At 42.5% G+C, this 13577-nt stretch overlaps 1 protein-coding gene across 5 annotated transcripts; it reads left to right on the top strand.

Annotated features, from left to right (window-relative positions):
• The first annotated feature begins 7581 nt into the window (after positions 1–7581).
• On the top strand, positions 7582–13186 carry LOC147890236 (sulfite exporter TauE/SafE family protein 3-like). 5 transcript variants are annotated; one of them, XM_087390157.1, is made up of 14 exons: positions 7582–8010; positions 8624–8748; positions 8956–9115; positions 9226–9411; positions 9929–9993; positions 10094–10136; positions 10233–10285; positions 11435–11521; positions 11713–11763; positions 11876–12115; positions 12208–12301; positions 12384–12524; positions 12729–12830; positions 12977–13186. In XM_087390157.1, exons 1-13 carry the CDS (start codon positions 7944–7946, stop codon positions 12809–12811), a joined length of 1395 nt encoding a protein of 464 aa, XP_087246283.1. In that variant the 5' UTR covers positions 7582–7943; the 3' UTR covers positions 12812–12830; positions 12977–13186. The 5 variants fall into 5 exon arrangements, with proteins under 5 accessions (XP_087246283.1, XP_087246281.1, XP_087246280.1 ...); XM_087390155.1 differs by having other exon boundaries at positions 8424–8748; XM_087390154.1 differs by having other exon boundaries at positions 8272–8748.
• The last annotated feature ends 391 nt before the right edge of the window (positions 13187–13577 follow it).

Genomic DNA, 13577 nt, shown 5'->3' with positions numbered 1-13577 from the left:
CCACATGCATGGTGTGTGTGGAAAAGTCTCCCATGTGGGCTAGGCGGTTACGCACTCTCAATTGTGTGCGACAACCCTTTGCCTCAATTTTCCACATAAATCAAGCCCCATATCTCAAGTCTATGATACTCCATTGGTCTCTTTCCAATTTTATAATATGTTCAAACCTCTAGGAGGACAAGTGGAGGGTTGGCACAAGGAATCTTGCCACCTCATCCTACTTTCCCCATTATTTAACTTGCTCTCTTGGACCTTCTATACCTCCCCCACATGGGCCTATCCCATATGGAGGGAATAACTCAATATAATATCCATCTCCACCTATATTATATTGCTTCTCCTATGGACTTTGAGCCATATCTCACTAAATGCAGCCTAGGTGGAGGGGTGGCACATGGAGGAGCCATGCCACCTTACATTTTATAATATTACTATCATGGATTATGTACAACACACCTTATGGGTCCTCTTACATGGAAGGGTGGCACATGGTCATGCCCTGCCACCTCAACCTTGGGCCCTATGCACACCATATTTTATTATTCTATTGCCACATATACAAACACACATACATATTAATGCCTTTTTCCTTAGACAATTTTATCCATAACAACACCTACCTCCTTCTCCGTAGATATACAAATTTGCATCAGATGGGCTCCTCCTGAACTGGTATTGCAGAAAGTAGGCATCGATTCGCTGGTACCACACTCGTGGGGCCTGTTTCAGCCCGTAAAGTGCCTTCTTCAGTTTACAGACTTTACCTTCTAAACCGGGGATCTCAAAACGTGGTGGTTGTTCCACGTATACCTCCTCCTTGAGATCTCCATTCAAAAAGGCGGATTTTACATCATCTGAAACACGGGCCAAGTTCCCTGGGCAGTTAAAGGCAAAAGACTACGAATTGTGGTTAGTCGAGCTGTGGGAGCAAAAGTATCCTGATAATCAAAACCATGTACCTGTGCGAATCCTTTTGCCACGAGCCGAGCCTTGTACTTATCCAACGTGCCATTGGTGGACTTGTACTTGGTCTTGTACACCCACTTGGTTACGATTACCTTGCGTTTTGGTGGTCGATCCACAAGGTCCCAAGTGTTGTTCTTCATTATGGAGCCATACTCCGACTGCATAGCCTCCATCCACCTATCATCACCCTGTGCCTCTTCAAGACACTTGGGTTCTTCAGCACGGATGACCTCTGTCATCAAAGCATAGTTGACCAAGTGTTCCTGCGCCCTGACCAAGTGTTCCTGCGCCCTTCTTTGCTCCTCTATTCTCTTGGACCGGCGGTGTTTAGATGGTTCCTCCTCAATGGCTGGAGGTTCTCTGCCGTCCAAAAGCTGCTTTACTCACTTCGGGAATGGCCGTTGCCGTTGTGGTTCTGCAGGCTCTTCTTGGTCTTCTTTATCTTGAATCCTCCCAAGCACTGTTGGGGGAGTTCGGTTTGCTGTTGGTGGTTGTACTGGATGGATATCCTGGTCCTGGTTGTCTGGGAAGGAAGCATCCTCCTCCAATTGATGCGGCTGTTCTGAGAAGATCACATCGCAACTTACAATTACCTTCTTGGTAACAGGGTTATAGAGACAGTAACCCTTTGCCTCTTCACTGTAGCCCAAGAAAATACACTTCCGGCTCTTCGGTTCCCATTTGGTCCTGTTAGCATCAGGGACATGCACAAAACAGTCACATCCAAAAACTATGAAATGTGCAGCTGAAGGTTTCTTAGTAGAAAAGGCCTGCAGTGGAGTCATCCCGTTCACAGCCTTCGTGTAGCTACAATTCAGAATGTAAACTGCAGTGTTACATGCTTCAGCCCAAAAAGTCTTTGGCAAATCTTTCCCTTTCATCATACTCCTGCCCATTTTGCATTTTGCAGATGACGCGCATCTTGCACTCTGCTACTCCATTTTACTGTGATGTATGTGGCGAGGGTTTCTGCCTCTTGATCCCGTGACTTTTGCAGTAACTCTCGAATTCAATTGATGTGAACTCCACCTCTGTCTGATCTCAACTTCTTCACCTTCTTCCCCGTTTCTTTCTCGACCATTACATGCCATTCCTTGAACTTACTAAAAGCCTCGTCTTTAGTCTTCAGGAAGTATATCCATATCCTTCTACTGTAGTCATCGATCAGCATCATGAAGTAGTAGGAACCACCCAAAGCTTCCGTCTCCATCTTTCCGCAGAGGTCCATGTGAACGAGCTCTAGAGGAGCCTTTGCCTTGCTGGCCTCTTTAGGAAAGGGATGCCGATGCTGCTTGCCCATCATGCAAGCTTCACATATATCGGGCAGATCTGCAATTTCTGGTAGGTCTGCAATCATTCCACTTTTATGCATGTCCTTTAAAGAACTAAGGTTTAGATGACCAAACCTCTCATGCCATAGCTTAGTGTTCTTCACATCCGCTCGAGCACTGAAAGCTGAGAGTTCGTAGATGTTGTTGCGCCATGTACCTTTACCAACGACCTTCCCTTGAAGATCCAAAATCTGTGTGCCATTCTTATCGAAGTGAACTTTGATGTCCCGATCCGTGATCGCAGAAATGGACAACAAGTTCCTCTTGATATCTGCCACATAAAGAACATCGGACAACTGCTTTACAACTCCATCTGACTTGAGAGCAATCGTACCTTTTCCTTTTGCTGGACATTTTGCATCATTGTCGACTGCTACCAGGATGTCATTCCCTACCGGCTGTAGAGAGGTATACCAATCCTTCCGATTGGTCATGTGGCGTGATGCACCACTGTCAATAATCCACGGTTCATCCGCAAGTACATGAACTGCCTCCGTGCAAATCTCCTCAATTGCTACAAATAGCTCTACTAGTACTGCTTGCACGCTATTGCTAGACTCTTTCTTTACTTCGTTCTTCTCATCTACAATCTTCTTTCGGCACTCATTCTGCTTATGCCCTGCCTTGTTGCAATAGAAGCACTTGATCTTCTTCTTTCTCTTTTTATCATCAGAAGAAGATGGGTTACCAGAGTCCTTACCCTTACCTTTCTTTGATCTAGCGTAGAAAGCCAAATCTTCTCCAGTCCTCATCTTTTGACGCATCTCCTCCTCCAGAAGCATAGTGCTAAAATCCTCAAAGTTGAGGGGCGGATTTCTGTTCTGCGTATTCAGCGTTGTAACAAGACCGTTGTACTTTGGTGGGAGAATCCGTATGCACCTTCGTGCTAGATTCTCGCTGGTGATAGTGATGCCAATCGCAGTCATCTGATCGCACAGATTCTTTACCGTGGCGATGAACTTCTCTGCCGCTTCAAACTCAGACAGTTTCTCGTTCGCGAGTTTAGTCTCCAGATTGTGAATCCGCATCTGATTCGTGGTCCCGTATTGATTTTTCAAGACCGTCCATGCCTCCTCCGCTGTGGTGACATGTTGCGCCATGACAGAATCACTTACACTGCAGACAATAGAACACAACGCATCTGCATTTCTTCTTGTCCACTCGAGAATCTCATCCGCAATTGGTACTATCTGTTGTGCTGCATTGGCCGGATTCGGTCTCAGAACCAGCTTCATGTCCACCCCAGTAGTAGTATCCCAAAGCTCGTATGTGCTTAGGATGGTCTTCATCTTGAACTTTCAGAGTGGATAGTTAGTGCCGTCCAACTTTCCGCTTTCGCCAAACGGTGGGATTTGCAGTCTTGCGGGCTGGGCCATCTCTCACAATCTGCTCGCAAACAGAAACACACTACCAAATCTTCTTGCTAGAGTCCAGGCTCTAATACCATGTAAGAAAACAATACAACGCCTATGCTCAACAAATAATAGGATCTCGTATGCAAGAGAGAAAACAGATAGTATGGAGAATCAAAAATTTGATTACTGTAAAACTGATACAATAGATGGCGCTGCCTCCCAGCCATGCGCTCGTGTGAAAGAAGCTTCGATGGCGTGCTGGAAATAGTAGAGGATGGAGATTGGATACTAAGGAATCAGGGTTACTGTAGCCAGTGATGAAATGGGCTTCACGGGCTTGCTCTTATATAGCCACCACATTGGATGACCGACCCAGTCTGCCCAAAACGACCGACTAGGGGTCGGTCCCAAAATAGGCCACCAACCACACGATAGAACCGATGCGCAAAATAGAGCAACTTACCTACGGTTTCTGTTCGGCCCAGAGCCATCCGGGATCATCTGAGGCTCCAAACGGGTTCGCAACCCGAGAACGGGCTGCCCCAGGAAATGCTCCGTCTACCCTCAGTGCGGTCAGTCATGGGATGCCTTCCCACACTTGCATGTAGCCTAGTTGGTGGTGTGCCAACTCTATCTGAAGCCGTCCAGCCATCAGGCCACACATGGCCCCCATCTGGTGTCCAAACCAGGACCTACCGGATAACCGAGCTACTCAAATGCCTTCTCCTCATATGGGGGGCTTACAAGTAGAGTTAGCTGGTTCCTGCATAGTTACATGAGAGTGGAGCATTGATATGTAACACCTCTTCCATCTCATTGTCTTATATCCATCTTTTTGTTTCTTAATCTATCAAGGCATCATAAGCATTATTTGTCACGAGAGGAGCTGCATTAGTTACACGAGAGGAACTGCATTATTCACCTTCAAAATCTAAGGTTTTGCATCTTTCACTATCTCTGTCACTTTAATAGGAGGATCTTCCTTCTACTGAGCCTTGGTTTCCTTAGGGAACCGTTTGGACAAATACACCGTACATTGAATTTTTTAGGTCCTATGTCATAACAATTTCTTTCACGATGGATTTCCAATTCAACACATACACCATACATTGAATCTTTCATGTCCTATGTCATCACTATGTCTTTCACTATGGAATTTCAAGGTAGCCACCATGCTAGGTTGATAGGCATTGTTGCTCCCCTATGTCGATGCTTGACCTTAGCGACAACATGGCTATTGAATGAGTACTCCATCAACCCATGGATTTATGAAGGAGGGCCTTCTCTTATTATTCTTGTCAAGGAGTCATGAATCTAGGTAAGCATAATACCCAAGAGAGTGGATGTTCCAATTCAACAGATACATCATACATTGAATCTTTCAAGACCTATGTTGTAAGGACGTTGTAAGAGTGTGTTCCATTCAAGGCAGCCACCATGCCATGTTGATAGGTATTGTTGCTCCCCTATGTCAAAGCTTGCCCTCAGTGATAACTATCTTTGGCAATCACAACGGCTACAAAGTCTCCACTAAGAATTCCTCAGGACCTTAGCTAGTTTAAGATGTCATGTCCAACAAAGTGTTTCCAATCCAAGACCAATTAGAGATGTCCAAGAATCAGGATCTCCCTAACAAGTTACTTAATATTGAGTAAATCCATGAGGATAATAGAGGAACTATCACCTGCGACGTCAATGTTGTTATAGCTACCTGCTGCAACTATGGTCATGTTTTGGCAATGTGTTAGAAATTGGAATATGCTTTAACTTTTATGTCTTGCGAGCTTTTCATGTGTGTGAGAATACACACACACACACACACACACACACACATGCATGCATCCAAGCTAGCAAAACTAACATTTAAATGTATTTTATTATTTTTTCTAGCCTTTACTTTAAGAATTAAATTTAAGCATTTTGGATGTTGAATGTAAAAATTGACTAGAGGTTAGAAATTTTTAATTTTGCCCAAAATAAAGGCCGTTCTGCCTTAACATGATCTTCTTGCATTTTCTCAAGGTCCTTTATCAAGCATTGTGCCTTTGCTTAAGTAAGATTTCTTTTATCTCCCAATTTAGTAATTCAATCACTGAACATAATAAAAGTAATGGAAGAACTTTGATTTGTTTTACATTGTAGTCATTATATCTTTGGAAATTCGACTTTAGGATCGTTCAACGTAGAATATAAATTCCACTTTGTTTTACATTGTAGTCATTATATCATTGGAATTTTGACTTTAGATCCTTCAACATAGAATTATAGAATTAAAATCTAAAGTTCAAAGCCCATTTTCTTTTGAGTTTGTAGGTTTACAGGTTGTTTCCACGATGGCAAATATGCCAGGCTTTGCTAGAATTTCGCACCGTTTGCCTCAGCCCCGAAGTTGTAGCCGACAATTTTTGGCATTACAGGTGCTCTGGTGAAGCTAGAAATTCTTCCTTGCATTACGGGGCTAACAACCTTTTCTTGCTAAAATCAACGTTCGAAATAAACACTCTCTTTTGGACATAGCAGCCATATTGCACGAGTGACATTTCAATCGATGACCGAAGGACAACTGAGGTAGGCATACGAAAGACACGGGGACGAACGCTCCAATAGGCTTCTGGCACTTGGGAAGTGCCTCTGGGAGGTGATAATGCTATTTTGGAAAACTATATGTGATGGAGTTGGTAAAATTTTGTTTGATGCGAACATAAAATGAATTAGCATTGAATGAATTGCCAAGTTGATTATTCGTGAGACCAACGACACTCATGCGAAATGGCGCATCAGTGAATGTAAGAAATCGGTGATTCGGCCCCAGAAACGCCACTTGATCTCTGCTCAACCAACAGATTTCGATGCCGACGTGAGCTGTCACGGAGATTCGTCCGATTTTTCTATGAAATCCGTCGCTCAAAATCCTGCAGCTGCGCCATGAGCAGATGCAAGTTGCGAGTCGGCATCAGAGTCTGAATTTGATCGTCGATGGCGAGATAAATTATAGATTCTGTGAGCCTCGTCGGATTTCCGTGATCTACTATCTCGATTTTCGATGAGCTCTCAGCTCTCATTGTTATCATGTGGGCGATGGACTCTGTGAGAGCGTGCTTTTTGGAGGAATCGTGCAGGCTCTTGCCGTACAAATCCAAGCAAATTCACGAGTCTGGACTCTGGACTCTGTCCCGTGTTGAACCTCTGGCGTCCCATGTCCCGAGACACATTCAATTCAAGCTGCGGAGTACTGTGGTCGTAGGCTACAGCCTGTAGGCCATGGCTGGCATTGGCTGCCGCTCCTGGATATTCTCGCGAAACAGACCTGTTTACGAGCGTAAGTTTATTAACGTACGCCACCACAACTTTCCTCCGTATTACCGCATGTACACACAGCAATTTCCGAGTTTACTACGTGTCACAACAGCTTCCGAGTTTACGAACTTTGATTTGACGGATGTTTATAATGGATATTCAACCAACTTACGGTTTTAGCTGTCAGAGCAACTTACGTTACGGTCTAAGTTTGACAGATGTTTGTTTCAACTTTCAACAACTTATGAGCGTAAGTCTTAACGGATATTCAGCCAACTTGAGCTCTATGGTAAGTTTACGAGCGTCAAATTCAATGTTGACGTCTATCATCTGATTCGTTCGATGCCAGTTATGAGCCATCGCCGGCCATCGTCACTGTTTTAATCTCGAAATTCGCCGTCAAATCTCAGTCCTACGGCTTTCCGAGTTCCAGTGCAGCATTCTTGCATGCAACACATATCTCACAACGACGCATCTTTAGATTCTCTCTCCAGCTGACCAAACTTCCTCCTCCCCACATGAAATCTTAGCTTTTCCACGTACGTCTTCCACCACCATCGCTGGCATCGCACACGTCCCCCTCCATCTCCGGCGCACCAGTTTGTCACGACAACAACTCTCTTTCCCCTCGTGAGAAACTTGTTTGTCCCCCCGCTTTTTCATCTTCTCTTTCCTTCATGATTCATCCCTCCCTCGAGCTAAATATATAGAGGCCACAAAGTTCCTCACGATGCTATTTCTGGGTTCATACCTCATGAACCCTCGGCCACAAACTCTTCTTCCCTGATCCACACAGCCTCCAATCCGCTCCTTCTACCTCGCTACCGCTACTTGGGTTCATACCTCATGAACTCTATTCTCCGTCGTAGAGTTGTAGGATAACGGGAATATCAGCTTCCCGGTCCCGGATAACAAAAGCAAGCGTTGATTTGGAGCGTTCAGCGAATCAGCTGGATGATGGATCCAATCTAAGAAAATTTGACGCCAACACTGAATGGCTTGTGGATTACTTCCATCATTCCACTTATCTCTGATTCTCTTTATCTCTCTACCCAGCCCAGGTATGTACAGCCTATGATGTCTATCTATTACCAAACGCAAGCGCGCGCGTCATTTTGCGATACCCATTTATCACCCACAATACTTCTTTAGGCGAGCAGCAATCTTCCATGGAGCCTGGAGGGTTTCATCCTCATAGTGCTTCCATTTGTCAGCAAACATTGAAGCTCCGTTTTCTTCGCAGCCTTAACCGCCTGTAATCGCTAGCACTAATTTTGTTCGGCAGCCGAATTTTCTCATGCGTGAAAGACATCTTGTGGCAGCCGCATGAGTCATCTACTTTTTATCAGTACACCTGGAGCTGATGGATTTCTCTTATATCAGAATCCAAGAAAATTAGCACGGTTCTAATTGGTGACCTGGAAGAGTTCGTTCATACTTCTCTTAGATTTTCATAATTCCAATTAATGTTCAGGAATAGCGTAACGCCTCACATGTTGCAGCGAGCGTCTTACTGGTTTTTGAGGGACAATTGTTTCTGTCACATCCGCTCTTAGTGGTCAACTTTCATGTCACGAGCGGCACGAACGGAAAGCCGCAAATGCAAAATTATGAAGGGAGCTGTATTGCTCATTTTTCTGAGTACGTTTGTGTGTCTTACGGCCGCAAGCACAGACGAGGCCTGCATACGGAGCCACTTATCCCAGAGGTTTCGTGCCGAAGGAGCTCTCGATTTTATTCAATGGCTGTCATCCAGAGTATTGAACATAAAAGCGAGTGATGACGACCATGTTTGGCCCGTAAGTATCGCCCCTACTTTGCTGTCATCTCTTTGGAGCATTGCATAGCGTATGAATTCGTAACAGGAGTGACGCTAACAGATCTTACTGGATGTGTTCTGTTAGATTTAAATGTTATGCTGGGTATTTTGGAACCTTGCACGAATGAGTATATAACTAAGAGTCATGATTGTATACTCTGAGTGATGGCTGAACTGTGTTCTGCAGGACTTGGAATTTAATTGGCGTGCGGTCTTGGGAACAGTAATCGGATTTGTGGGCGGCTCCCTGGGTAGTGTAGGAGGCATAGGTGGAGGTGGAATATTTGTTCCAATGCTGGTACTTATAGTCGGGTTTGATCAGAAATCCTCAACTGCTCTTTCTAAATGTGAGTAGTAAGAAATCCTTGACAGTTCCTCTATGTATTTGCGATGCTGGATTTCAGAAAAATTAGCGCCTACTGTATTGGTTTGGGTGAACCATGACTGATTTTTCCAGGCATGATAATGGGAGCATCTGCTGCATCAGTTGTGTACAATATCAGACTTACTACCAGCACTATCGATTATGATCTGGCTCTCATCTTTCAGCCTATGTTGGTGCTTGGTATAAGTATTGGCGTTGTTTTCAATGTGATTTTCCCAAACTGGCTAGTCACAATTCTGCTCATAATTTTATTCACAGGTATGAACCATCCTTCTCACATTCCCAGTATCACTGGATTGCAGATGGTTTTATTTGATTCTACCTTTATTCCATGAGCATTGAGTGAGCCAAGTAGAAACTTCTGCAGGCATGGATTTCAATTTGAGATTGAAATGGAATTGGAACTTGATTGTATCACGGGGATTCACTAAGAAATATGTAAGACAAGACGTACATTCATCAGAAAAGGTTTTTAAGTTTGAGAACTTACACATTTTGAACAGAATTTTACTTATAACAGTCGGAATTGAAATTTCGAGTTAGGGAAAAACCTAAAGTTTGAAAAAAATTAGAGTGAGATACCTATGTAAGGTATATTTATGTACTGGCCCTTTGAATGCACATGCTGTCTCATATTTTAACATAGTGCATCTCCCCAGAATTTCATATTTCCCAAAGTATAGTAAAATGTCCTATTTTGGCATCTATTATACTCACTTTTAGAAGTTGAACAAAAGAATTTGCCTTATGTTATTCATTGATTTCTTGTATACAGGAACATCTTTGAAGACCTTCATAAGGGCCATCTTTCTTTGGAGAAAAGAGACTATTGAGAAGATGGTTAGATAACGTCATATGTAACTCATGTATACTTGATATTTGTAAATTGTGAAATACAGATTTTCAAAATTTATAATAATATAGGAGATTGTTCTTGCAGCTAGATGAGGAAGGAAAAGTAGCACACATGCCATCAGAAGCAGGTTTTGCACCTTTAGACAGAAATTCCTGCATATTTAATTCTTTTATTGTGTTTTTTTCTTTGAAGAAACATTATCTAATATTCTAAACGAATGCAGCGCTTGAAAATGGAGACTATTGTGTACTGGCTCCTGTTGAAGTCAACGCTCCTGTAAGTATTAACATCTGTGTACAAAATTTTGTTTTGAAAGCAATGGTTTGCTCAGGGATTTGGGACCTATGGTCATTTCACTTTTATGATGCTTGCGTTCCAATCATATGTAAAGGCTATCTATGTGAGTGCATCTCAGAATATGTTGTGCCTTATACGTCACCCACTTGTGTTTGTAGGCTATCTGTGTGTATTTCTAAATCTACATGAAGATTGTTTAACAATTGGTGATACAACTCCTGATTTTGTAGACTGAAATTGAGTTGTCAGGCAGATCAAATGATAGAAACATTGTAAAGCCAAACTGATACAAAGGCAATTTTTTGAAAGTGCTACATTGGGAAGATTGAAATGCGTCCTTTACCCATAGCAATTGTTGACAGACCAATCTTAGCCAAAGAAATACCAGTGTTCTTGACTTGGAAACACTTAAATCTCTATCCACTTTGGCAGGTAAAGTAGCTCCGGAGGTAGACATCCCAGCCCATGAAAGTAACATGATCAAATTTATGGATCTTATCTGGGATGCACGCATGACAAGATTTTTTAAGGCAACAGAGGGTCCCTTGGCAGAGTGCTAGAGCCCGTTGGATGTCATAGCCCTTTCAGAAGCTCTGTGGTACTTAGGTGGCCTGGTGCTGCTGCCAAGTCCTGGAGCCTGTTGGATATCCATACCCTTGCAGAAGGTGTGTGCGACACTTAAGTCAGGACCCTTCTGTACGCTCTATTCTGAAGTAAAATCTCTTATGGGACCTTTTGTTATCGTAATGGTAACCCCACATATAGGGTAGATTGACCAATACCTATTGATCAACAAATGTGACCCATGAAATTCTTCTGAAAAAGATGGGTTGGTGCAGATCTTGTGCCCAAAACATAGAATTTTAAGAATTACCCAAAGATGTTCTTTTAGTATGGTCTGATATCAACTATGTGTTCAACTTTTTTGCTCCAAGGAATAAGAAAGTATATGTTCAATTTCAATCTTAAAGGACAATGTCAAGGCCATCCTAGTCTCATGTTTGTCAGGCCATGATTGCATAAGCAAATCAAATCACATCATGTAGGAAGTGATTGGTTAATATTTTCCGAAGAGAATCCAACGTTGATTTATCATCTGCGTTCTAACTCATTGATTACTATTTGCAGCAATCTGTATACTTAAACGTAAACTGGAAGGGCCTTGCAGCATTGTTTTTTGTGTGGATATCCTTTCTAGTATTGCAGATACTGAAGGTAAAAATTAATGAATTTTCTTCCCTGCTGCATATTTTCTATATCCGCATATGATATGCACATTAGACATGACTCAACAAAGCAAAACCTTTATATGACAACTTTATATATCCCTATATGCATATTCAATGCAAGCACTATACAAATCTCTGGACATATCAAATATTGACTCTTATCATTTCTGACCCCAGAATTATTCAGCCAAATGTAGCAGCCTATATTGGGTCTGGAACATTTTGCAGGTAGTCTTCTGCCCATGTATCTCATTCGGAGCGGTAGATTATAACTCTGTTGTGGGAGGTGTTGGCTGTTGATTTGCTTGATATATACTGAGTTCATTGCCTCCTTTTGAAGGTTCCAGTGGCATTTTCTGTCTTTTTGAAGAAAGCTGTCAACCTGTACCTGCATGATAGAACATTCACCCAAGAGGAGCAGATTAGTTATGTCTGCGCAGCTCAAGTTCAGTGGACAATTTCCAACCTGGTTCTTTGTGCTACGGCTGCACTTCTAGCTGGAATTGTAGGGGGTCTACTTGGACTTGGTGGAGGTTTTATACTTGGACCTCTACTTTTGGAGTTGGGAGTACCACCGCAGGTCTTTTCTGATCCATGGGTGTTTTCCCAGTTTGCGATATTATAGGCTATGAAAACTTTACCTTCTGAACAAATCTTTTCTGCTACCACCAGGTTGCAAGTGCAACAGCCACTTTTGTCATGCTTTTCTCTTCATCCATGTCTGTTATCGAATACTATTTGCTCCACCGATTCCCTGTTCCCTATGGTATGCAGAAGGATCATTTTATCATCCAATATGAACGTCGATATTTAAATTCTACTTAACGTTCAAAGCTATTTGTTTGCAGCTCTTTATCTCTTTGCAGTCAACGCAGCAGCAGGATTTTGTGGTCAATGTGGGATTCAAAAGATCGTTGCTTTTTTCGGAAGGACTTCGGTTATAATTTTCATTCTTTCCATACTTATTTTTATTAGCGCTATTTGTTTAGGTAAGCATGGAGAAATGACCGTGTTTTAGAAAGATTGTTTTTTTTTCCGGAAGGACTTCGGTTTCTTTCCTCACATATTTTTATAATCGCCATCTGTTTAGGTAAGATGGGAGGAACGACCATCTTTAAAACTAATTTTCTGCTTCGCTATACTCTCAAGTTCGCTTGGGAGACCTTGTCTTAGCGACTGTTTACTTATTGCAGGTGGTTATGGAATCCTGGACACCATAACCAGGTTGCAGAATAATGAATACATGGGCTTTCTAAGCCTTTGTAGTGCAGGTTGAAATTCATTTATCTGGCCAGGCACGACTCAATTCTTTACCCTTCATTCCATTCGTAATACTAATAATCTGTGTTCTAACGTGGTCTGTAGATGTCTCACATCTTCAAGGATGCATTTTATCACTTTCCTTTTTTTACTCTGATGTGTTTGCTTGTGTGCCAAGCAGTTGCAGATGGCAGCTCCATTCTCCTTATTTTATGCAATAAAATTTAGAGCACACATTCCCCTGCAACCGTGAAAATCATTTTTCTGTATTTGTATCTCACACAACTCAAATTGGAAGAGGGTTATTCTCGGGCGGCTAAAGCTCGGCACACAGATCTCCTTTGTCTGTATTTGTATCTCTCACACAACTCAAATTGGAAGAGGTTTTTTTCGGGCGGCTAAGGTTTCATTAAATCTCTCTTGACCCTGCAAAGCTCTTTCTGTCAGAAGCATTTTTCCGAGGTAAGCCATTGTAACATCCATTTACCTGCACCAGATTCTTAATTTTTTATGAGGATTAGTAATAGGACGTTTTCTGGTGATAAATTGCTGCGATCCTCTTTCCATATTTGTTGCGCGAGGAGTTATCATCAGTACCCAGAAGTATACTCGGTAATTGTGCTCGAATATCAACAACCCAGTTGCTCTTCATGAACTAAAACATGACAAAGATTGAAGACAAGTACTCTTAGAAAAGAACGAACAAAAGAACACATTCGTTGTAGTAGAGACGCTCCATCTCCATGCAACCAGAGAAAAGCTCTCGAGATCCATGTCGATGG

The sequence above is a fragment of the Dipteris shenzhenensis genome, chromosome 19, assembly GCF_047967505.1.
Source record: "Dipteris shenzhenensis isolate YYH24624 ecotype China chromosome 19, Dip_SZ_1.0, whole genome shotgun sequence".
Classification (NCBI taxonomy): Eukaryota; Viridiplantae; Streptophyta; class Polypodiopsida; order Gleicheniales; family Dipteridaceae; genus Dipteris; species Dipteris shenzhenensis.
The sequence above is the reverse complement of the archived record's forward strand: the minus strand, read 5'-3'. Positions and strand labels throughout refer to the sequence as shown.

Bases quoted from the DNA above. Each gene is read 5' to 3' on its own strand.
- LOC147890236 (XM_087390155.1), top strand. From the start codon at position 8,518: ATGTCACGAGCGGCACGAACGGAAAGCCGCAAATGCAAAATTATGAAG. The intron at 10,137-10,232 runs GTTTTGCACCTT...AAACGAATGCAG, and splicing joins ACACATGCCATCAGAAGCAG to CGCTTGAAAATGGAGACTAT. The intron at 12,525-12,728 runs GTAAGCATGGAG...TACTTATTGCAG, and splicing joins TATTAGCGCTATTTGTTTAG to GTGGTTATGGAATCCTGGAC.